This window comes from Megascapheus bottae, chromosome 32, assembly GCF_031878675.1.
Source record: "Megascapheus bottae isolate mThoBot1 chromosome 32, mThoBot2.hap1, whole genome shotgun sequence".
Classification (NCBI taxonomy): domain Eukaryota; kingdom Metazoa; phylum Chordata; class Mammalia; order Rodentia; family Geomyidae; genus Megascapheus; species Megascapheus bottae.
In genome coordinates, this window is record NC_143540.1 from 5,654,118 (window position 1) to 5,676,567 (window position 22,450).

General features: G+C 46.4%; 2 protein-coding genes across 2 annotated transcripts in view; one reads left to right on the forward strand and one right to left on the reverse strand.

Moving 5' to 3' along the window:
• Acad11 (acyl-CoA dehydrogenase family member 11) overlaps nt 1-7,390 on the forward strand; it is a 36,378-nt gene extending 28,988 nt beyond the window's left edge. Inside the window, exons 16-20 of the mRNA XM_090323240.1 lie at nt 795-866; nt 1,897-2,051; nt 4,936-5,052; nt 5,681-5,790; nt 6,332-7,390. Of these exons, the coding sequence (XP_090179366.1) occupies nt 795-866; nt 1,897-2,051; nt 4,936-5,052; nt 5,681-5,790; nt 6,332-6,446 (569 nt within the window). The 3' untranslated portion in view covers nt 6,447-7,390. The remainder of the gene's footprint in view (nt 1-794; nt 867-1,896; nt 2,052-4,935; nt 5,053-5,680; nt 5,791-6,331) is intronic.
• Nucleotides 7,391-10,228: 2,838 nt separating this feature from the next.
• Nucleotides 10,229-22,450, reverse strand: part of Dnajc13 (DnaJ heat shock protein family (Hsp40) member C13) — a 69,707-nt gene continuing 57,485 nt past the window's right edge. The window contains exons 48-56 of the mRNA XM_090323421.1: nt 22,092-22,204; nt 19,319-19,488; nt 19,162-19,204; nt 18,571-18,744; nt 16,738-16,917; nt 16,329-16,469; nt 15,246-15,389; nt 14,177-14,276; nt 10,229-10,754 (exon numbers count right to left, since the gene is read on the reverse strand). Of these exons, the coding sequence (XP_090179547.1) occupies nt 10,648-10,754; nt 14,177-14,276; nt 15,246-15,389; nt 16,329-16,469; nt 16,738-16,917; nt 18,571-18,744; nt 19,162-19,204; nt 19,319-19,488; nt 22,092-22,204 (1,172 nt within the window). The 3' untranslated portion in view covers nt 10,229-10,647. The remainder of the gene's footprint in view (nt 10,755-14,176; nt 14,277-15,245; nt 15,390-16,328; nt 16,470-16,737; nt 16,918-18,570; nt 18,745-19,161; nt 19,205-19,318; nt 19,489-22,091; nt 22,205-22,450) is intronic.

Sequence of the window (22,450 nt, forward strand, 5' to 3'; positions counted from 1 at the left end):
GGACTGACAAGGGTGACTGAGTCAGGGATATTAGATTTGCAGTTAGATATCTGCAGTTTGATAGAATGGGTGCCATCAGAAGCTTCCGTGGGATTCAGCAGCAGGAGGTTTCCAGGCTAGGGGCAGGGGTGAGATGGGATCCCAAGCTCACTGAGCAAACTGCAATGTGAGGAGCTGTGTTGCACAGCCACAGCCTAAAAACAACAGCAGTGAATGTAAATACATCACTCACTTGCAGAACCCTTTGTTTGAATTTTGTTTGAAACACACACACACACACACACACACACACACGCACGCACGCACGCACGCACCAGCCTTGCTCCAATTTCTGATTTCCAAGAAGAAAACACTGTTAGAGAAAGGGTGTCTGCTAATTCCGATTTCGACAGGAACTGGGTGTGGAGCTAGCAGAAGATAATACAAGAGGCAACACCCTGTAGCAGGCACAAGATGGCTTCAGGCAACACCAGTGACAGGAAAACTGAATTGTGTGTGTGTGTGTGTGTGTTTATATACATACCATCTCCAGAGGAAAAAAGCAATATAAAACAGTTAAACAACTGCTTTAAAGCCCAGTTTTGTTTTTCCATGACCCTGAAACGTTAGCAAAAAATGAGAAAAACCTCTGGAATGAATGATTTAATTTTTTCCAAGAGGAGGATACTGGGAGTTCAGGGTGGATGTCTACCTAGAAGGGTCCCCAAAGGTTTCTAGAATCCTTCTTCATGCCCCAGCTATGACTGTGACTCTGTTAGCTCATTCTCTTGGAAACCGTGTTTTCTGTTTCCCAGATCAGTTACACGGAGGCCATATGGAGATCCATTTTAACCAAGTGCGTGTTCCCTCCAGCAATTTAATACTAGGTGAGACAAGGTTGGGAAGTCACTCTCCTGTATTGCCAGTGGTCCTCGTCATGTCAAAATCTGCAAATAATGGACAATGAGCCATCAGTTATGTTCCTGTCTTAGACACACCATTTATCAAGGGCAAATTTTCCATTCTGAATTTTCTTATATGGAATAATAGGTTTTCTTTAAATGTTAGATGTGGTTTGGTGCTTTGCATCCATTGAAAACATAGGCTATGTATATAAAAGTTTTATAATTCAGAGCAACATACTTTCCTAAGACATATCTGGAGACTTTGTCTATTGAAGAAAACTCCAGTACTTTGTGAGCTCTAGACTTACCCTCAAGGTTGGTGGCTGAATGTCACTTAACCCTCAAGCCTGGACTGACTGTATCCTGGCTCTTGCTGGAATCTCTGCCAGACTTCATACAATATCTCAAACCCTGTGGAGAATGCTACCCCATCTTCCACCCCCCTCAAACCTGCCTCCCCTAGTCTGGCCCCAACATTAACATTGCTCACCGATATCTTCCCTACCTTGGCCTTTCTTTTTTTTTTTTTTTGCCAGTCCTGGGCTTGAGCTCAGGGCCTGAGCACTGTCCTTGGACTTTCTCAAGGCTAGAGCTCTACCACTTGAGCCTCAGCACCACTTCCAGCTTTTTTCTATGTATGTGGTACTGAGGAATCTAACCCGGGCCTTTGTGCATGCTAGGCAAGCATTCTACCACTAGGCCAAACTCCCGGCCCCTACCTTGGCCTTTCTTTGCCCCTATTCTGGATTCGAAATCCCCCGTCTTCTGTCCTACTAACCGTTTTAATGGTTCTAGCACAACACAAGAGACTCTTTCATTGAAATATTTAATGATGACTGACTTTTGAAAATATGGAAATTCTCCTCGATGTACAATGAATCGTATTCTAGAACCGACTTTTTTCCACATCAGATGGCCATTCTTGGTGAGGTGGGGCATCATTTTCTCAGGGTGTCTATCGATGCAAGAATCAGCGGGCCCTTCCTCACGTTCTCTCTCTCCTTGCTGGCAGGCGAAGGCAGGGGATTTGAGATTTCACAAGGCCGCCTTGGGCCTGGCAGAATCCACCACTGCATGAGGTCCATAGGTGTGGCAGAGCGCGCTCTGCAAGTCATGTGTGAGCGGTCAGCACAAAGGAACACCTTTAAGAAGAAACTGTATGAACACGTAAGGGGTTATTTTCTTTTTCTTTAGGTCCTGGGGCTGTTACTTTGGCTGACTAGCACAACCTACTTGAACACAGTGCCTCTTCTGCTTTTCTGGTGGTTAATTGGAGATAAGAGCCTCAAGGATTGTCCCGTTCTGGCTGGCTTTGAACGGAGATCCTCAGATCTCAGCCTGAAGAATAGCTAGAATTACAGGTGTGAGCCACCAGCACCCAGCTTAGGAGTTACTTATTGTTTCAACTTACCATAGTTCTGGGTACCCCCATTGACCTTGAACAAAAACAGTGCTCCTGTGAGAAGTTTCCTCTCCCTGAGGGTGCTCCAGGAAGATTCTTCCCACAAAGCATATGTAATGTCTGTGTCTAAACTAGTCTGGTCAGAAATATTTATCTTCAGGAAAGGGTCAGTGACTCCTGAAACACTTCCACACGTCAGCAGAGGACGGGGACAATTGTGTCGGCATGTCAGACTCGTGGTCTCTAGAAAGGGAGGCACATGAGAGGTAGGGGGCTCTTGTGTGGGGGAGGAACCTGTCCCCTTGTCCTGTGACTTCTGGAAGAAATTAAGAAGAGATAAATCTAAAAATAGAAGAAAACAGCCCAACACTCAGAGAAGGAAGGAAACATTCCGGTCAGTAGGTTGAAAAAAGGGAAGGAGTTGCTCCAGGAGGAAGTGTTTCCTGTGTGGAGGAGTGGAGCTGAGGGGTAGATGTCCATGATGTTTCCAGTTTTCTTCCATGAGTTTACATAGGGCTGAGGCTGGTACTAACAAAGCACTATGAGCATAGTTACAAGAAAGCAAGAATCAAATTGGTAAACACGTACCCACAGGGCAAAGAAGGGGCCCCTCTCAGACTTCTTTGGAACGCATTTTATACCAAGTGGGGCAACAGATCATGCCCTGAAAAGCCCTTATTATTTTTAAGAAAGCAAGAAAAGCTAGCACATTTATTACTTTTGTTTGTTTTTACAATCCTGGGATTCAGGGCCTGGGCACTGTCCCTGAGCTTCGATTGCTCAAGGCTAGCATTCTACCATTTGAGCACAGCACCATTTCTGGCCTTTTCTGCTTATATGGTACTGAGGAATTGAACTCAAGGCTTTATGCATGCTAGCCGAGCACTCTACCATTAAGCCACATTCTCAGCCCCTTATTATTACTTACTATTGGTAACCTGTTAGTGTTATATCAAACTTGTGTTGGTAGAACTGTCTGTGCATTTGCTGAGCAAGTCTATTTTAGTACATTAATCCCACTATAAAGTCCATTTAGGATGATTTATTCAATTCTGTAATGGCCTTCTGTGAAGTACTCCATGCTCAATGACAATAAGACTAGCCATAATTACTAATGCTAAGATTCCTAGTAGAAGGGAGGGGTGGGACAGAAGGGAGAGGACAACCAAAATCAGCAGCACCCACTTAAGCTCATTTTCTGATGTGTCTATTGCTTATTAGGCAAATGTATGTCTGTTATATATAATACATATTACATAATGATAAATGTTATACTATATATGATATACATTATATCATGATCTAGAATATATTATGTAACATATATTTACATACTATATAAATATATAACATATGTTATAATGTGTAATATATTAAATATAAAATATGTACATATGTAACATATATAACAACATGTCATATAAAATACACAGTATTTGCTTCTCTTCACACATGCATCTCCAAACAGATAATTTGGATCATGAATCCCACAGAAAAAAACAAAAACACACAGCCTGTGTCATGACACCCAATCTGGGACTAGTTAGATGACAGGGACCAGCAGGTTGAGTGCGGGAGGCGGAGAGGAAGGGGACAGCCCTATGGTTCTGGACAAGGGGTGACTCAAGGCAATGTGACAACCTCCCCCCCACCCCCCAGGCATGTCACAGAAGCCCCTTGGCAGGACAAAGGGAGGAAGGGAGGACATAGGGAGGTGGAACAAGGTCCACTGTGCCCCGGTGAGAGGGTGCTCAGCGCTGCCCTGGGGAGAATGGCAGTCCTGGCCTCTGCAGATGGAGTGCCTCCTGTTAGGCAAGCCTGGGCTTTGAAAACCACATGCCTGTCTTCACTGGAAACTTCGTGCATCTGGCATAAATAAATGAGCTGGCAAAAACAAAAAGAGCTGTGTGAGCATGTCATAAACAAGAAACCTGGGCCAACTTTTTTTTTTTTTCTTTTTCCCCTAGTTAGTAAAAGTAATTTCTCTGGAATTGGAGACTCCTTCCAGCAGGCTCTCCCATTCGTCCAGGCTCTCCAGCAGAATTCCATCTCAGTAGAGACACTGGGCGGTTTCCGAAAGCCTTCAGCTTCTGCCCATGTAATGCTCTCCAGCAAAGCTAGGGTGTGTAAAGCTTCAGCCCGGAGGCGGAGAGCCTCACCTCCCTTTAACTGTCTCTGAAGCTGCAGTTTGCAGCCAACCCAGCACACCTTCAGGGCGGATGCTTGTTTGAGGTGTTGTTTCGGCCTCTGAGGCAGTCTCATCCAACAGAAACAGGGTGAGTCCCAAATGTAACTTTTTAAGTCTTCTGGTCATAGGGCTACATTTTATTCATTTATTCTTTTTGCCAGTCCTGGGACTTGAACTCAGAGCCTGGGTAGCATCCTTGAGCTTTCTCAAGGCTAGCACTCTACCACGGGAGCCACAGCATCACTTCTAGCTTTTTCTGTGGATGTGGTATGGAGGAATTGAAAACCCAGGGCTTTGTGCATGCCAGGCAAGCACTCAACCACTAGGCCACACTCCCAGCCATTCTCTTCACTGTGAACACCAACTCTCACGTGGAAGGGAGGGCAGCGAAAGCCCGTGTGCATCAGCCAGAAGCAGGCACATTCGCGCTCAAGCTGCTCTCCTGGCGTTTGCTCCCACAGGAGGTGGTGGCGCACTGGATTGCCGAGAGTCGAATTGCCATCGAGGAGATCCGCTTGCTAACCTTGAAAGCCGCTCACAGCATAGACACTCTGGGCAGTGCCAAGGCCAGGAAGGAGGTGAGCTGTCCCCATGTCCCCACCCCCCACCCGCCTGCCCACTGGTATATCCCTGTGTGGATCAGGCTGTGGCTGCATAAGCGAATGGATGCCATGATGACACACAGCGCATCGTGGGATGCTTGTGTCACACGGTAAATGCTTCCCTAAAAGGCATCCAGCGTACCCTACAGCCTTGTTTCTGGCTCCTCTGGAATAAGGATATAAAATCAGCGCAATCCCTTGAACCACTTTCCCCAGCGAGGGAGGAGGAGACTCTTGATGGCCTTCTGGAAACCAGGCCAGTGGCAAAGAATAAAGTATGATTTGGCTGTGAAGCCTCTTCCCAGAGGCCTTGGGTAACAGAGCGGTGGCACTTCGGGTTTTCCAGTTGTTCATTGAAGACAAGTCTCATGGACTTTAGTGCCCGGGCTGGCTTGGAACCGTGATCCCCAGATCTCAGCCTCCTGAGTAGCTAGGATGACAGGCATGAACCACGTCGCTCGGCCACCCCTGCTGTTTTCACCAGATCAGGCGCTTCAGGGGTGCTGGGGTGTGGGATCGTCCCTAGGCTCCTTTCACAGAGAAAATACAGATTCCATCCAAGCCCGCAGCCTGTGCACTGTGCCCGTGCCTCTCGCTTGCGTAGATCGCCATGATCAAAGTGGCCGCCCCAAGGGCCGTGTGCAAGATCATTGACCGGGCCATCCAGGTGTGTGGGGGTGCAGGCGTCTCCCAGGACTACCCTCTGGCCAATATGTGAGTACCCCTCGTTTAAGGGAATCTACCCTCAAGGGCTGGGGGTGCAGCCCAGTGGTAGAGGTCTTTCCCTGCCAGCTGAAGGGCATTGCAAACAACAGCAGCAAACTTCTTTTATTTTGGTCAGTTGTGGGGCTTGAACTCAGGGACTGGGTGCTGTCCCTGAGCTTTTGTGCTCAAGGTGCTGTAGAGCTCTACCACTTGAGCCACAGCGCCACTTCCAGTTTTCTGGTGGTTCATGGGAGGTAAGAGTCTCATGGACTTTCCAGACCAGGCTGGCTTTGAATCATCCCCTGAATAGCTAGGATTACAGGCATGAGCCACTGGCCATCCTTTAGCTTTTTTTTTAGGACTGGCACTCTACTAATGAACCACAGCTCCACTTCCAGCTTTTTTTTTTGGTGGTTCAATAGAGATGAGTCTCACACATGTCCCTGCCCAGGCTGGCTTTAAACTTCGATCCTCAGGTCTCAGCCTCCTGAGTCTCTAGGATGACAGACACAAGCCACTGGCCAGTTGCTACTCGTTTTGAACTTTTCAGGTATGCCCTGTCTCGAACCCTGCGCATAGCAGATGGACCTGATGAAGTCCACCTCTCTGCAGTGGCAAAAATGGAGCTGCGAGAACAAGTCCAAAGGTTGGCAGCCAAGATGTAAGGAAGAACAGCTCTGCTGCCTGCTGTGGGGGGCTGGCGCCTGTGTACTGCCCGCGCGATGCCAGTTCAGGGTTCGAGACTCCCTTGTCCTAATGATTTTAGCATGTTCTGCTCAGTGGATTCTGTAATGACAGTGTGGATGTGAGGTAAGCAGACAATGCCACCACAATAACTATTAGGTCTCTAAGTACTTTACCATTAACTCATACTAGGGTTTGAACTCAGAGCCTGCGCTTGCTAGGCAACTGCTCTATCACTTAAACCTTATCATCACCCCTTTTCACCTGGGTTACTGTAGAGATGGGGGTCTCACTTCTTGCCCAGGTAAGCCTGGATCATGATCCTCCCATTTATGCCTCCTCCACATAGCCAGGACAAGGCATACATCAGTACGCTGGCTTTGCTCTCAAGAGCTCATGAACTCTTTTTTTTTACACCTGGGCTGGCTTAGACTGCGATCTTCCCCACCTGCGCCTCTGGCGTAGTCAGGATGGTAGGAGTGAACCACTGTGCCCAGAAACCATTTAATGTGGAACTGAAACTTATAACAAGATCATGAAGTAAACCACAGCTGTTTTCTCTAATTTTTTTTTTTTTTTTTTTTTTTTTTTTTTTTTGCCAGTCCTAGGGCTTGAATTCAGGGCCTGAGTCCCGTTCCCTGAGCGTCTTTGTGCTCCAGGCTAGGGCTCTACTACTTGAGTGACTGTAGGACTTACAGCTTTTACTTTTTTGCCTGGGCTGGCTTTGAACTGCAATCCTCAGATCTCAGCCTCCTGAGTAGCTAGGATGACAGGCATGAGCCACTGGCACCTGGCATAGATATATTTTTACATTGTGATTCCTAGGGTTAAAATTGAGTTAATACCTGCAGAAATCTTTCATGTTGCTTTGACGAGTATCTAAATTGTATCCCCTCTTTTAACATTCTTTTAGCAGTATGATGAATGTTTGTACTGGATACAGATATAGGACTAATTTCGGTAATTTTTAATCTGTTAGTCTCAAGTGTGCCTGGAATGACTTGGGTAGTTGAATCTGTTTTTGTCAACTGTATATTTTATGGAATCTAAACACAAAGCTTTGAATCAAATTTGGCATCAGGTAGAATGAATGTAAACAGGAGATTTAAAAAACTTGGTATAAAACACAAATATCTTTCACCAATACCATATGTTTTAAGACTGATTACCTATTAAAGTTTTATTTTTGAAATGCTGAGTTAAAATATATTAGTTTCATGTGTTTCTTGGTGCCTTTCTGGCATGGATGACATTGGAATAATAACTGGTAAATTTACTTTTCCCTTTTTGGGGGATGGGGTGGGGTAGGGGTAGTTATGGGGCTTGAACTCAAGGCCTAGACCCTGTCCCTGAGCTCTTTTGCTCAAAGCTAGCTAAGTACTCTGCCACTTTGAGCCACAGCACAACTTCGTTTTCTCATGGCTCACTTAAGAGTTGCAGAAGCCAGGCACTGGCCTATCATCCTAGCTACTCAAGAGGCTGAGATTGCAGTTCAAAGCCAGCCTGGGCAGGCAAGTTCATGCAACTCTTATCTCCAACAGAAAAAGTGGCCCAGTGGCTGAAGTGTTAAGAGTGCTAGCCTTGAGCTAAAAGGAGCCAGGGAGAGCACCCAGGCTCAGCCAAAAGAAAAAAAAGTCTCATGGTACTTTCCTGCCTTGGTTACCTGACAACTTGCCGAGTTTAATCCCTGACAATTACTGGGGATCTGATATCCTCATCCACCTTCGACCACGCGCGGCTTTCCTAAGGTAGGCAGGCCTGTGTCTCCCAGCGGTTCCCATAAAACTTGGTTGACTTACTAGCCGCAGGCATGCTTATGTCTGGCCGAGGAGAACGAGGGTGTGAGACACAGCGAGACCCAACACGAGAGCATTAGTTTCTTAAAGGCTAACTTGCACACGCAACCCCTTCAATCAAGTGACAGTCCCGGGGCAGTTGATGAGGCAGGAGTGATCCAGGCTTAAGACATGGAAATTAGTGAAGTTCTTAAATAAAGGATATATGAACACATGCCATGTGCTACCAAAATAATAATAAAATACCCAACTTGCCTTAAGCCAAGTCTCCACAGATAGTTCTCCTATGGTCCCCGGAGATGATGTCATTTCCCCCAGGAAGTGGAGTCCCCGAGATGGGAGGAGTCAGGTGGATGCCTCAGCCTCCCCCTAGCACCCCAGCCCATGATTATGGCCTGTGTCTTCTTTCAACAAAACCATCACTACTGGGGCTTGGAGCCAGCTCCTGCTGGCCTCTTCTGCTCACTGCCAAGTGCTGTATCACTTGAGCCATGCTTCGACTTCAGGCATTTTGAGTGAATCTCACAGATTTATCTATCCAGGCTGGCTTTGAACCATGACCCTCAGATCCCAGCCTCCTGAGTAGCTAGGATTACAGGTGTGAGCTACAACTGCTGGCTTGGCAAAGGGACCTTCAAGGTTAAATTCTGTCTGCGTTTTCCTGGGTTTCTATCTAGAGTCTGTTGGAATTTCTCCTCCAGGCTTTATGGTGGAGGAAAACCAGCCCTATCTAGAGAGGAAGGGTGGACTTACTAGATTAAATGGCTGGTGAATGGGAGGAATTCTCTCCCGAGGCTAGGGAACAGCAGTCCAAGGCTGCCTTCTTTACAGTCCTTAGGAAGGATTTCCGTTTCTCAGAACGTCAGTATTCCCAGGTCTGCAATGAAAATCCATTCTGTTCTATGTGGTCTGATGTTGAAAAGCTGGGAAGGGTGGCTCAGTGGTAGAGTGCTTGCCTTGCGTGCATGAAGCTCTAGGTTTGATTCCTCAGTACCACATACACAGGAAAGGCCAGAAGTAGCACTGTGGCTCAAGTGGTACAGTGCTAACCTTGAGCAAATGAAGCTCAGGGACAGTGCCCAGGCCCCGAGTTCAAGCTCCGGGACTGGCAAAAATACATACATACATACATACATACATACATACATACATATGAATTGCGAGTCAGTAAAGACATTACTGGCGAGGAACTTGAGTCTCACCCATGCCTGCCCTTCGAGAACGAGGGGAAGCCTTCCTCTCCAGCCCAGGGTTTTGGGACGGCAGGGGCTGCTGGACCCATTGGGAGCTGGGCAAGGTCACAGTCTTGTAACTAATTTCTAGGCCACCAGCAGCCTCACTCCTCCACACCCCTTCTCCCTTGGGAACATGGCTGCTGGTGACTATAGCCCTGCTAGGGTCACCATGCTGGCTCTCCTGCTGGTGCACACTGCAATCCCAGCAACCCCAGTAGCTTTGGGACTACACGGCAGCTGCTGGCCCAAAAAGCCCCAGCATTCTGCACGTGTGTTCCTGAGGACGGGGTTGGGTGGGAACAGTCCCATCTGTGTCCTAGGAGGTGAGGCTTGCTGCTGGGCAACTGAAACTGGAACAAGCATATCTCATTAACAAAGCAGTCAATCCCTTTATTTTTAAAATTTTATGTACACATATGAACGATCTGTATAATGTACATTCAATATAGAAAGCTTTATATAGTTGATAATGTATAGAACATCTCACAATTACACTAATCTCTTACATAACATCTTGACATCCATTTTTATTTTCTTAAATTGTTTTTTTTTCTTTTTCTTTTTTTTTTTTTTTTTTGCACAAGCTCCTCTTCATTCAATTTGGTAAAGCCAGTTATACATACCAATGTGTGCTCTCGGAGGTCAAAGACAGGACAGCAGCAGACAGGTGGGGTGTGCTGGGAGGGAGGGAGGGAGGGAGCCACAGAGACTCTGTGTGGAAAGGGGGGGTGGGGGGGATGCAGCTTTCTGGGGACAAGTGACTTAGCCCAATTTCTGGAGACTGCAGCTTTAACCCCACAGTCACACTAATTCAAAAAAACATTATAAAAAACTAGGAAGAAAGGTTCATGTTTTTGATTCACAGTCTTGTAAACAGGTACAAAGGAACAAAATGTGCTTACGTCCGTCGAGGAAAAAAAAAACAAAACTTCTAGTGTACCCACTCAGGTTGATCCACAGAGCGCTTTCTCATCACGTTGATACGATTAGAATCACTGACGTTTTCCTAAATAAAAATATATTTATAGAAAAAGGAATAACACTGTCGAGAGACCAGGAGAAAGGCAGTTAAGAGTTTGCTTCGATGTATCGGCTGGAGGAATGTGGACGCGGCACTGGCCTGGCAGCGTTTAATGTCTCTTGAGCGGATTTCAAGTTTGATAGCCCAGGTCCCCTGCCTCGTGGTCTACGGGAGGTGGCAGGTTGGACATGACTGCGGAGGATGTACCCGCGGTAAGGTAGCCAGCAACTCCAGGTCCTGCAAGAGAGGAAGGAAACCATGCACCTCTGTACAGCAGTCCCGTGGAAACATGGAGTGTTACCCTCGGGCCAGAGCCTGGCAGATGCCCCAGCACCAGGCACAGAGAATTATCTAAGACACACAACTGCACCTCGGCAGATAGCGCCAAGAGCCCCTGTCCACAGAGTTTGCGTTTGTGACATGACACACTTTAGAAAGCACTTGGCTATTGGTGCTGGGCAGTCAAAATGGACACAGGATAAGGAAAACATTTGCCTTTTCCTATCGGGGACATTCGATCTCTCAAAAGTTTATGGACACTGGAACAACAAACTCACGTGGGGAAAAAAACAAATGGAAACAGACAAGAGAAGCACACGTCACCCAGCACATGTCTTACACTTCGGTCAACATTCAAGTTAACCCAGTGCACAGGGACTGCAAATAGCAAGGTTTTTGGGAAGAAGAGGAAGGCTCTGGACATCCAGCAGTCAGAGCAAAGCAAAAATGCTCTGAAGCAAAGCACCAGTGTTTCCCTTACGTGTGTTCTTGGCTCGAATGGTGTCTATGGTGTACAAGTGCCACGAGCTGGCATTTATCAGTATGGGTTGTCTAGTTCACTTAGACCCAGGCAGAGGGAGGCCTGTAATTCCATCTCAGAGCTCTGCACACGCTGGGAGGCAACCAGCACAGCACTGTGAACTGGGCTAGTCCTTTAGCTGGGACCTGGCGGCGACAGGCACATGACTACAGAACAGCGAAGGGTTCACCAGGGAGGCGGCGGGAGCGGCATGCAGTTAGCAAAACGTTTCTCTACCTGCTTCAGAGAGCTACACAGAAGTTAGCAAGCTGCCTGGCAGAGCTGATCTAAAGCCCACTCCTGAGGTGAAGGGGGCTGCTGCCAGTTAGAAGGGAAGGAGAGACACCTGAGGGGAGAAAAGAAACGTAAGCAGCGAGGGAAGTTGTGAGGAGGCGCAAACAGCAGGGCAGCGCGGTGCGGGCCGAGGCAGCACAGGACTCGGGTGGGAGGGAGGCTGCCAGTCACTCTGCGTTTCACCTGTCAAGCACTGCACTGAGGATACAGAGCGGCCCAGGGGGTGACGTGACCCCCAGACCATTCAGCCTGCACGAGCTGTAACAACAGTCAGCCAAAGCCCAGGGGCTTGGCGCCCTGCTTTGTATCGCTTACAAGGACCAGGACATCAAATCTTTATGGTTGTTTTTTTTGGTGTCAGTCCTGGGGCTTGAACTCAGGGTGTCAGTGCTGTCCCTAAGGCTTTTTTGCTCAAGGCTAGTGCTCTGTCACTTGAGTCACTGTTCTACTTCCAGGTTTTTGGTGGTTCACTGGAGACAACAGTCTCGCGGATGGACTGGCTTCAAACCTCTATCTTCAGCTCTCAGCCTCCTGAATAGCTAGGATTACAGGTGTGAGCCATGGGTACCCAGCTAACTCCTCCTTTCTTCCAAACATTACCAGGCTTTCCACAGAGTCTCCAGGAGAATGAGCACTCCCTGCTGCGAGCCGGGGGGGGGGGCAGCTCAGGAAGCACCCCACCGCCTGTAGTTCACAACTACAGCAGCAACATGCCACCACAGCGCTTTCTGCCCAACTATCATCTGGGTACACACAGGACTGACCTTTTCAGGAAAACCTCAAACTCTCTGCCGTAGTGGAGTTCCTGAGCAGTTCTGACTGTGCTCATCTTAGTTCACATCAACGCCAAATGCAGATGGCGGCAACCACCGAGGCTCTCCTCCTAGGCTGAGCGGAGACCTGAGTTCCAAGCTCATCCAAGCAAGAGCTCACCAAGTTGTGTGGGCACTGACTGTTTCATAAACCTAACTCTGACAATTCTTTTGGACTACGCAAAAATATTACTAAGATATTAAGGGCATCAGGAATGGAGAAAATGTAGGAACCTCTTAGCAAAAAAGCCACCAAATGGCAGAGAGAGAGAGAGCGAGAGAGAGGGAGGGAGGAGAGAGAGTTTTCCATATTTCATCACAAAAGCATTTTCCTCTCAGTTCCTCATTTTCCACTGTCCCTCCTTTTCTGCTGATTTTCCTAGGTGAGGCAACTTGCAATTTTCATGGCTGAAATGACTTTCAGAGGTCTTTGAACTTGCCATCACCAGGAAGTTCTAGAAACTATGGACCCTGGGCAGTGAGCAACCACTATGAATCTACATCACAGGAAAAAAACATCCCAGAGGCCTTTTAAATAACCATTTACCAGGAGACAAAATAGCGCACTCTCCCTGTGTGTCACTGGCCCTGAGGAATCTTACCTAGGACTTGAAAATTTTACTTTCAAATTCTGAGGTCAGAAGATGTCATTTGTGACGGACTGACTGACATCCCTTCTACAACTGTTAAGGATGCTTGCATTCAAATTTTTTTTTTTTGAGTGTACAAAAACTAATAAAAAAAAAAAAGACTCTCCTTTTAAAGCCAACACGGACACAACTACTCAAGGCCTGGTTTCAAAGTGTGTTTCCTCCTAGGTAAGAAAAAAGCAGCAGTTTTTCCCAGTCACGTCCTTGCACATAAAGCTAGGAATGGAGAGCCATGTCTGCTAACTGTCTCGAGGCAATGTTTGGCAGCTATGAGAACATATTCCTACACTGCAGCTTGGCTCCAAATTGGAGCCTGAGATATGGAGGAGACAAAGACCAGAGCTGAGGCATTTCTCTCCTCAAAATGCAGGTGCAGGGAGGGAGGGAGATGAGAAGGAAAACCTGTGACCCTTCCCATCACATGGAGGACCAACATGCTTATACATCTGAGGGCCTGCCCCCAATTAATGTTAGGTGTGGGTTAATATGAATGTGGTCACAGTGAAGGAAATGTCCAATATGTCAGGACCAAGTTGAATTAAAACCAGGCGACATTCTCTCCAAAGGCTCTATTTCTGAATATAACTCATTCTTCATGACTTTATCATTTTATACCAGCAGGGATATTATCTCCACACCCCCCCACCCCTGCCCCGCTCCACTCCCTCCCTCCCTCTTTGCCAGTCCTGGGGCTTGAACTCAGGGTCTGGGCACTGTCCCTTAGCTGCTTTTTGCTCCAGGCTAATATTCTACCACTTGAGCCACTACTTCCATTCTTTTCTATGTGTCTGGTACTGAGGAATTGAACCTAGGCCTGCATGCAAGCTAGGCAAGCACTCTACCACTAAGCCACATTCCTAGACCCATTTTTTTTCCCTTAAATTACCTACTTCATCTCTGGTTAAAAGAGGTGTCAGGCTGACTTTTCCCTACAAACCACTCTGGGCAGATGGCAAGAACCATCTCAGATTTTAAGGCTAATTATCAAGCTAAAGACAACTGTCCACATGCACTGGGAATGCTAGATCAGGTCTATTCAGGGCCAAAGGAAGGTCCCGGGACCGCTGTCAGGTGTCTCAAGATGAGCAATGAGGTGGGACTTACCTGTGAGGTATCCAGCTGTTTGGGAGTCAGAAATGAACAGATCGTGTTTCTGATCTTTGAAGGCACTCCAGACTGAAGAACGAGACAGGATTTCATTCACCTAGGGAAGGAGAGCAAGCTCTTACTACAGCGGAAGTCAATTGAAGACTAGATGTCGGAAGACTGTGAGAAGGCCAGCGAGGCATGCTTGGAGGCAGAACAACGGCAAGTGTTCCTCAAACTCATCTGGGCCTGCGCCAGGGGTACAAGTCATTAACGAGACCCAAGTGCTCAAGCCAGTCTCTCACTCACTGCGTGAACTCCCAATGCACTAGGGCACATTTGACCTGGGCAGGAAGACTGACTAAAGGCAGTGAAGTGAGAGAAACAGAGGGCAGACAGCGTGGCATGGCTAGGGAACTTCCTGAGGTTTCTGGGACATGCTGAAAACTGGAGTTAGGCCTACAGAGCAGGCAATGGTGCTTCATAAACCTCAATGAAATCCATCGAGAGGGAAAAGCATGCTTGAGGAAAAAAAGTGAAGACAGAAAACAGGGAGTGATCAGCCATGACAATGATGGATGCTTTCGAACTAGATCTGGTGGTTATTTGCAAATCAATACTTCACTAAAGGCCAATTAACTAGTCACCATAAAATAGCTCCATTTAAGCGATGCCAATTTCAACTCAATAAAGGAATATTAGAAGATAAGGCCTAACTGGATGAGCACAGAAGCAGCAACAACGAGACTCAAGTCAGTCCTTGCCTATAGCTAGCTAGAACACAGAATAAAAAGAAAACCAGCTCTTCACCTGCACTCATAAAAGGAGATGAAGACTAGCGTGAGAGCCTGTCTTTTAAACATGCACCAGTACCACCTGCAACGGAACGTGAAGTTGCGCCATGTGCCTTGATGTAACGCCAGCCGTCAACAGAGAGCAGTGCTGATGCCTGATGGGCTCAACCCTCCCCCACCCTACATTCCCTGGGCCCTGAGTGGACCTGAGCACAGACGGGTGACCGCTGGCGGCTGAGATGCTGGCTTTGAGCACAGCTTGTAACAAGGAGACCGGAGGCGCACTCACTCACCTGTTCTCCATACTGCAGGCTTCGAGTCATTGCCTTGAGAGCTTTGACAATCTGAGCCTTTGTGGCAGCAGGGCTGTCCAGAGTCTCGAGGCCTATGCCTTCAAGTAACTTCAAGAGATATGGGACCAAATCTGCTTTCAGGGCCTAGAAAAAAGTAAACATATCATCATGTGAAAAGACCGGTGCGCATGCACACGCCCATACACCCACACCAGAAATATGTAAAATATAATTTCTCCTTGGAAACATGTCTGAGATGAAAGCAATCTGTTTCCACAGTATTTGGATGCCAGAAACAAACTTTTAGTTTAGTATCTAATGAGGGCATTCTTATTTAGTGAGATTTTATTGGGGTTTAAACTTCCACTTCAGCCAAGCAAATATCCAGCCCCCTCTTCATATTTTCCTCCTCCTCTTCCTCTTCCTTCTTCTTTCTTCCTGCATTTTCACTAGGTCATGGGGCTTGAACTCAGGGCCTGAGTTTTTTTGCTCAAGCTAGTGCTCTATCCCTCGAGCCACAGTACTTCATTGGTGATAAGAGTCTCAGACATTCCTGTCTGGGTTGGCTTTGAACTACAATCCTCAGATCTCAGCCAAGTAGCTGGGATGGCAGGTGTGAACTGCCAGGGCCTGAGAGCTCACGTACGTTATTCCTTCTAATGGAAACTGCCGCGTCTCCACTGTAACCACGATTTTCCTGTCTGCTTCATGAATTTTGTTGTAGGCTCTGTTTACAGGTGAGGTGTCCCATTTTAGAAAGCTGACTTTTACAATGTTTTGAGATTTACTGTCTGTTTTCCAGTGCCTGGGCATGCTGCACATACCTAGTTAAGTCTCTTCATTAGGCACACGGTTCTTCCATGAAAACCTAGGTACGATTCTAACCATGACTTAGGGAAGAAGAGAATGAGGAAACAGGATGCATCCTCCCAAAGCCAACTGTTCAGAGCCAGCCAAGGACACTCAAAAAAGGACTTTTGGTAGCACATAATATATTCTAGAAATGGTGCACGCATAAACCCTTAGTTGCCTCTCAGGAAACCTCAATCAGAACACTGGTTCTGAGTCCAGAAAGTCACCTACCTGTGCAACCAGTTCACTCTGCTCTTTCTGGAACATGCGATTGATTGCTTCGCAGGCCAGACCCACGGTGTCTGCTCGCTTCCTCATCCCATTCATCAGCGGGCCAATGGTCTCTAGCGATGCCATGGCACGGACGCACAGCTGAGAGCCCAAAAGAGGTTACTTGTGGAGGAGCGGTTCATTTATGCATCACAGCAGATACCACAGCAACACAGCACAACAAAAACTCTCAAGTTTAATATGGAGCCCAGTCAAATCTGATCTCCTCTCAACGCTAGTTTTTTGAAGATGGCTCATGTGCAGAAGTGCCCGTGGTAGAGGAGGCTCTGCACAGCCAGGTGCTCTCTGTCTAGAGGACAGAAACAGGGAAAAGCTCTGAATCTACAGGCCACGGTGGGTCTGTCAGTACCTCGTTGTCCGACAGGGCGTGGATAACCCGGATGGCACTCTTAGGAATGGCATTGTTTCTGTGGTTCATGGCTTGGATGACTTTGGGAAGGTGGCCCAAAGGTGGGACTTGATCTGCCAGCTGAGGCTGGGCACTGAAGAGACACACGGTCGCCATGGTCAAGGTCTCCAGAGTTTCCCCCTGGACAGGAGGAGACAAGCAACACATGTCATCTAGAGAATACTCAGAGCCCTACATATCCTCGGCAATACATTGGGTTCAAAACCAGGGATGTAAAAAGTCTAAGTGGTGACATCTGAACAGTGATTCATAAGGCCTAGGAGAACAAGCTTTCTATTTTCTCTGATAAAAGGTCTGAATGTGAAGCACTTAATATATGCTATTTTTTTTCTTTTTGTCAGTAGTAGGACTTGGGTGTTGTCCCTGAGCTCTTCAGCTCAAGGTTACCACCCTACTCCTTGAGCCACAGTGCCACTTCCAGTTTTCTGGTGATTAATTGGAGATAGGAGTCTTCATGGACTTTAGTGTTTGGGCTGGCTTTGAACCAGAGTCCTCAGATCTCAACCTCCTGAATAGCTAGGATGACAGACATGAGCCACCGCATCCGGCAATATATGCCATCTTAATCTAAGCATCTCCCTAATACACACACACAAATACATATATATTCAACGTATGTCATATATATACACACTCGTGTGTGTGTGTGTGTGTGTGTGTGTGTGTGTGTGTGTATTCAAAAGCTTTCTCATTCTGGAACATTTCAGACTTTGGATCCTTAAAATATGTATAATGTGTTTGACTGCCATGATGACCTTTGTATTGTAGATAATGGATTGTAAACACTATGGCTCTACCATCCTATGCACACATATACACACATACCTTTTTTACTTTTAAATGGTACTGGAGCTTGTCCAGTCCTTTTTACTGGGAGGTTATTTTCTAGTTAAAATCTTGTGGTTTTCCTGGGACTAGTTTAAAACACTAGAAAAAACACTATCCTCCTATTTTGCCTACAGCCCCAGAGCTGTGCTGAGCTGGGGTCTTGTCTTACTAACCTGTCACCCAGAGTGTCCTCTAGCCACAATCCTCTCCTCCATAATAGCAGGGGCTGCAGGTATGAGAGACCACCTCACAAAGCACTTCATACATGAACATGGAAATAGGCATTGCGCCCCAAATTAAAGTAACATAGGAAAAAAAAAACTGTTGTGTGTTTTCATTTTAAGTTTCAGCTTTTGAGGATTTCATGTCATTCTTTTCTTCTTTTGTGCTGAAGACTGAACCCAAGGCTTTCTGCATGTGCAACGTGTGCTGTACCAACAGTTATCTGCTTGCTTTTTCCTTCACTGGTGAGATAAGCCTCTCTCCATAGAGTCATACCCCTGGAGCTGAGGATTCCCTCTATGAGCAAACGATAGATGGGGTAAAATGGCTAGGATGAGGAAACGTGACTATAGAAAGTGACACTGGAAATATCTGTCCAGGAAATCCTGCTGTGGAAACCTGTCTCAGCCAGTGAGCCAGATAGCAGGTGGAACTTTCCAGCACCTGAAATGCAGCTAACCTGGATGTGAGCACAGGTTGATATGGGCCTTATGCACAAAGTGCAGAGAGGGGCCAGGGCAACTGGCAGAGAAACACTCCACACTTAGGCTCCTCCTACACAGTAAAGCTGAAAACAATGGAGCCTACAAGCTGCTTAGGAGCTTGTTAATGGCTGGAGAAAATGCATCTTCCCATGTGAGGAGCCATTTTATGAAGGCATCTGTGACTTGAATGAAAGTTCAGCACAACTTCTAACATGCTTTGCAGAGAAGGGAGGCTTACGTGAGGATTGTTCTTCTCCAAGAGCTCAGTGAACTTTTCCAGCAGAGCAATCAGAAACTCGCGGGGCTTTCTTAAAACCCAAGCTGGTTGTGCAATGAAGATCCTCAAGAAAACCCCTCCAACAGCAAGCTCGCCCTCTGCTTCTCCAAACACCACCGCAAAGTCGTCAGGTAACTTTGGATGAAGAAGAAGCAGCATAGCCAATCACTCAAAAAAATCATTACTTCCTTAGGCAGCTTGCCATCTAATAAGGGAAAACTTTACAATCAGCTAGTCTTACAATTAATTAGTCCACAAATACTTCATTTCCTCTCAATAAAGTTCACAAAGCACACTTTTATTAGTTACTTCAAAGTTTCTTTTCCCAGAGTTTATTTCAATACTATTTTATATGGATCAGATACACATAGGCATTGTGCCTTTGTGTTCCTCTTAAGCATTCCTACTTTTATGTCTGAAACCTCATTTTCTGTGGGCAGCATAGTCTTAATGTTACCATTACAGATCTTCAGGAAGCTGACATGGCAGGAATTCATTTAAAAAAAAACAAAAAAACAAAATTACCAAGAAATCCCACAAATAGTATTTTACCTTCCAGTTTATATCAGGGTTGTCCTGCTGATTTTTAAAGTGCCTTTCAGGAAAAAAAAAGAGGGAGAGGATACCAAACTTTAGTCACAACACTTCCACTGGTCTTTAGAGAAAGCCTAAAGGGGTGACCGGTAGAGAAGGCCCTGTCTTTACTCACTCTAGCATCATTTCTCTCACTGTGGTGGACACTTTGTCTCGGGAGCTATCATTCCAAATCAACTCGGGGTTCTCGTGAGTTCCTTCAAAGATATGCACAGCAGCTTCAGGGTTGTCTCTCATAGCATCCATGAAAACGCTAGGCAGAAATTTCATTAATGTAATTCGAACCTATGGGAGGAGGTTTGAGAAAGAAAACATCTATTGGCTTGCTTTTCTAAGATAGAAAATTGGTACTATTTGTGCGATGACTGTTATAGGGAATATCATTATTTAAAGATCTGGAATGGGAACAGAGAAGAACTTTGGTTTATAATCTGGTCCTATTTACCTATCTAGTTCTCTTCCCACCCCTGCTTCAAATGCTTCAGTTGCTTCCAGAATGCCTTATGCAGAGAATTCCTTAGCCCTTCTGCCCCTCCAACATTCCTTCACACACACCACCTTTTCTCCTGTCACCTTTGGTCCTTCAGGTAGTTTTGTGGGCTGTCCATGAGTTTTTTTTGCCCAAGGCTAGCACTCTTCTTCGAACCACAGCTCCATGTCTGGTTTTTTTAGATTAATTGTAGAAAAGTCTCACGCACTATCTGCCCTATGTGGCTTCAAACCAGGATCCCCACATCTCAGCCTCCAGAAGAGCTAAGGATACAGGTGAGCCACTGATGCCTGGATCTACTCTGTTTTGTGTCAAACTATGCCTCCCCCCCCAAAAAGAGTTTGAAAAGCACTCTAAAGGGGGGGTTGGTGCTGTGTGCTGGTGGTTCACGGCTATAATTCAAGCTTTTCAGGGCACTGAGATCCATGCAACTTTATCTCCAAAATAACCAGGGAAGGTCAGGCTAGAGGTTTAGCTCAAATGATACAGAGCCAGCTGAACAAGCAAGCCAAGCAAATACAAGGACCTGAATTCAAATGCCCATATTTCACCTGCTTCCTTCCCCCTACCCCCGCTTTCCTCCCTACACAGAAAAGGTAGGACTTATATGCCTGTAAATCTCAGTACTTGGGAGACAGAGGGAGGAGGTAAGGGAACTGGAAGGCCAGAGGCAGGTGTGGTGTACACAGTCACATCTCATCTCAAATAACAACCACAAAACAAAACAAGAAAAACGAGGGGCTGGGAATGTAGCTCTGTGGTAGATGAGGCCCCAGACCAATGTCTACCACCACAATAACTAGCTATCACTGTGTAAAGAATGTTAGTTGTGGGCTAAGAGTTTGGCCTAGTGGTAGAGTGCTTGCCTAGTATGTACAAGACGCGGGTTTGATTCCTCAGTACCACATACATAGAAAAAGCCAGAAATGGTGCTGTGGCTCAAGTGGTAGAGCTCTAGCCTTGAGAAAGTCCAAGGACAGTGCTCAGGCCCTGAGTTCAAGCCCCAGGTCTAGCAAAAAAAGAAAAAATTAGTTGTGTATACCCAGCATTTTAAGAAAATGTGAAATGAAGCTGTCAGTATTCCTTAGTCTATAGACCATTCTGTATGCATCCATTTTTTTTTTTTTTTGCTAGTCCTGAGCTTGGGCTCAGGGTCTGAGCACTGTTCTTGGGTTTTCTCAAGACTAGAGCTCTACCACTTGAGCTTCAGCACCACTTCCGACTTTTTTCCCCCTATGTATGTGGTACCGAGGAATCGAACCTGGGTCTTTGTGCATGCTAGGCAAGCACTCTACCACTAGGCCAAACTCCTGGCCCCTGTTTACATCCAATTTAACCACCACATCTCATCAAGCTTGCTAAAGGCTGAGTATTACCAGACTCCTAAAGTGATAGTTTAGGGCCTATGAGAGTCCAATACCTTGGTGAGAGATCAAGCAGAAAAAGAGTTCAAGCCAACACAAAGACGCGAATGGAGCCCACTTTCCTGTTACAGGAGATACTGTGGGAGAAGGACAGTGAGTGCTCTGCTCACCGGGAGCTTGGTGTGGAGGCACGGCACCCTGTGCCGGCAGTGACATGGCTCTACACAGAGGCAGCCATTTGTAGCCTCTTCTGTACTCAAGGAGTTTAAGAGACTTGCCCGAACAATCATTACCAAATACCTGTCTGGGCAGGGACTGGAGTAAGAATGCAGATTTCTGTGAGCCAGCCAGGTCTGCACAGTAAAGCAGGCAGTGGAATCTAGAAAGAAAGCTTTCTGACATGGCCCTCCTGCCAAAGTCTCTGAGGTGCTAATCAATACACCAGAGCAGTATGCTTCCATGAGGACTGCTTCTGGGGAAGCTAATTTAGTAAGAGAATTGGAAGACTTCGAGACAGCCACATCCAAGTGAATTACGTTCAGAAATTATTGTTTTAACAGGTTCCTGACATGCGAACTGGTCCATGGGTCCCAAAATCACCCCCAGATTTGGGTTCCCTGCGGGGTGGGGAGGGAGAGGTGACATCCTACAGGTGGCATGTCCTTATCAAATCAGACGTAGAAGGTAAGACACAGATCACTTAGCAATCACTAACACCTTTGGGAGCTACTTCCTCAGACCAATCCGTGGACATGAATGTCTAACCTTTTTTTCAGTCACAACCTGAAATGATTTTTTTCCCTATAGTAGGGATGAAGAGTTTACCACTGTACTTTGCACATGCTCTTCCAACTTCTCAACTCGGGCACAAGCTTCCCTGATTAGTGTTCTCCAACACTAGTATTATACATATGTAGCCATTATTTCAGGGTGTCTATCTTCCAATCATTTCCTCAGCCTTACCATCTCAGACAAACTTCATGAAACCATTTTCAGAGTAACAGCTTTAACAAAGTTTCTTATTTTGTGCTCACCTTGGGACCTATCAGTTTATCAGCTGTCATCTTGGCAAAAAGTTCTGCTGTTTGGGCTCGAACCTGTGGATGCGTTGAATTGCAGAACATATCCAATAAATAAATCAAAGCCCCTGTAAAGGACAAATAAAAAAAAGTTTATTATGTGTAGAGGGTATAAATTTTCTAATCAGAATCCAACTGCAACTCATTTCAACACAATGTATCCTAAGTTTTGTTTTATTTTTCCTTTTTATTGAGATGGACACAGGGACTATGTTGCCTAGGTTGCCCTTGAACTCCCAGGCACAAATGAACTTATTGCCCCAAACTCTCAAGTAGCTGGGATAACAGATATGCTACTACACCCAGCCATCAGT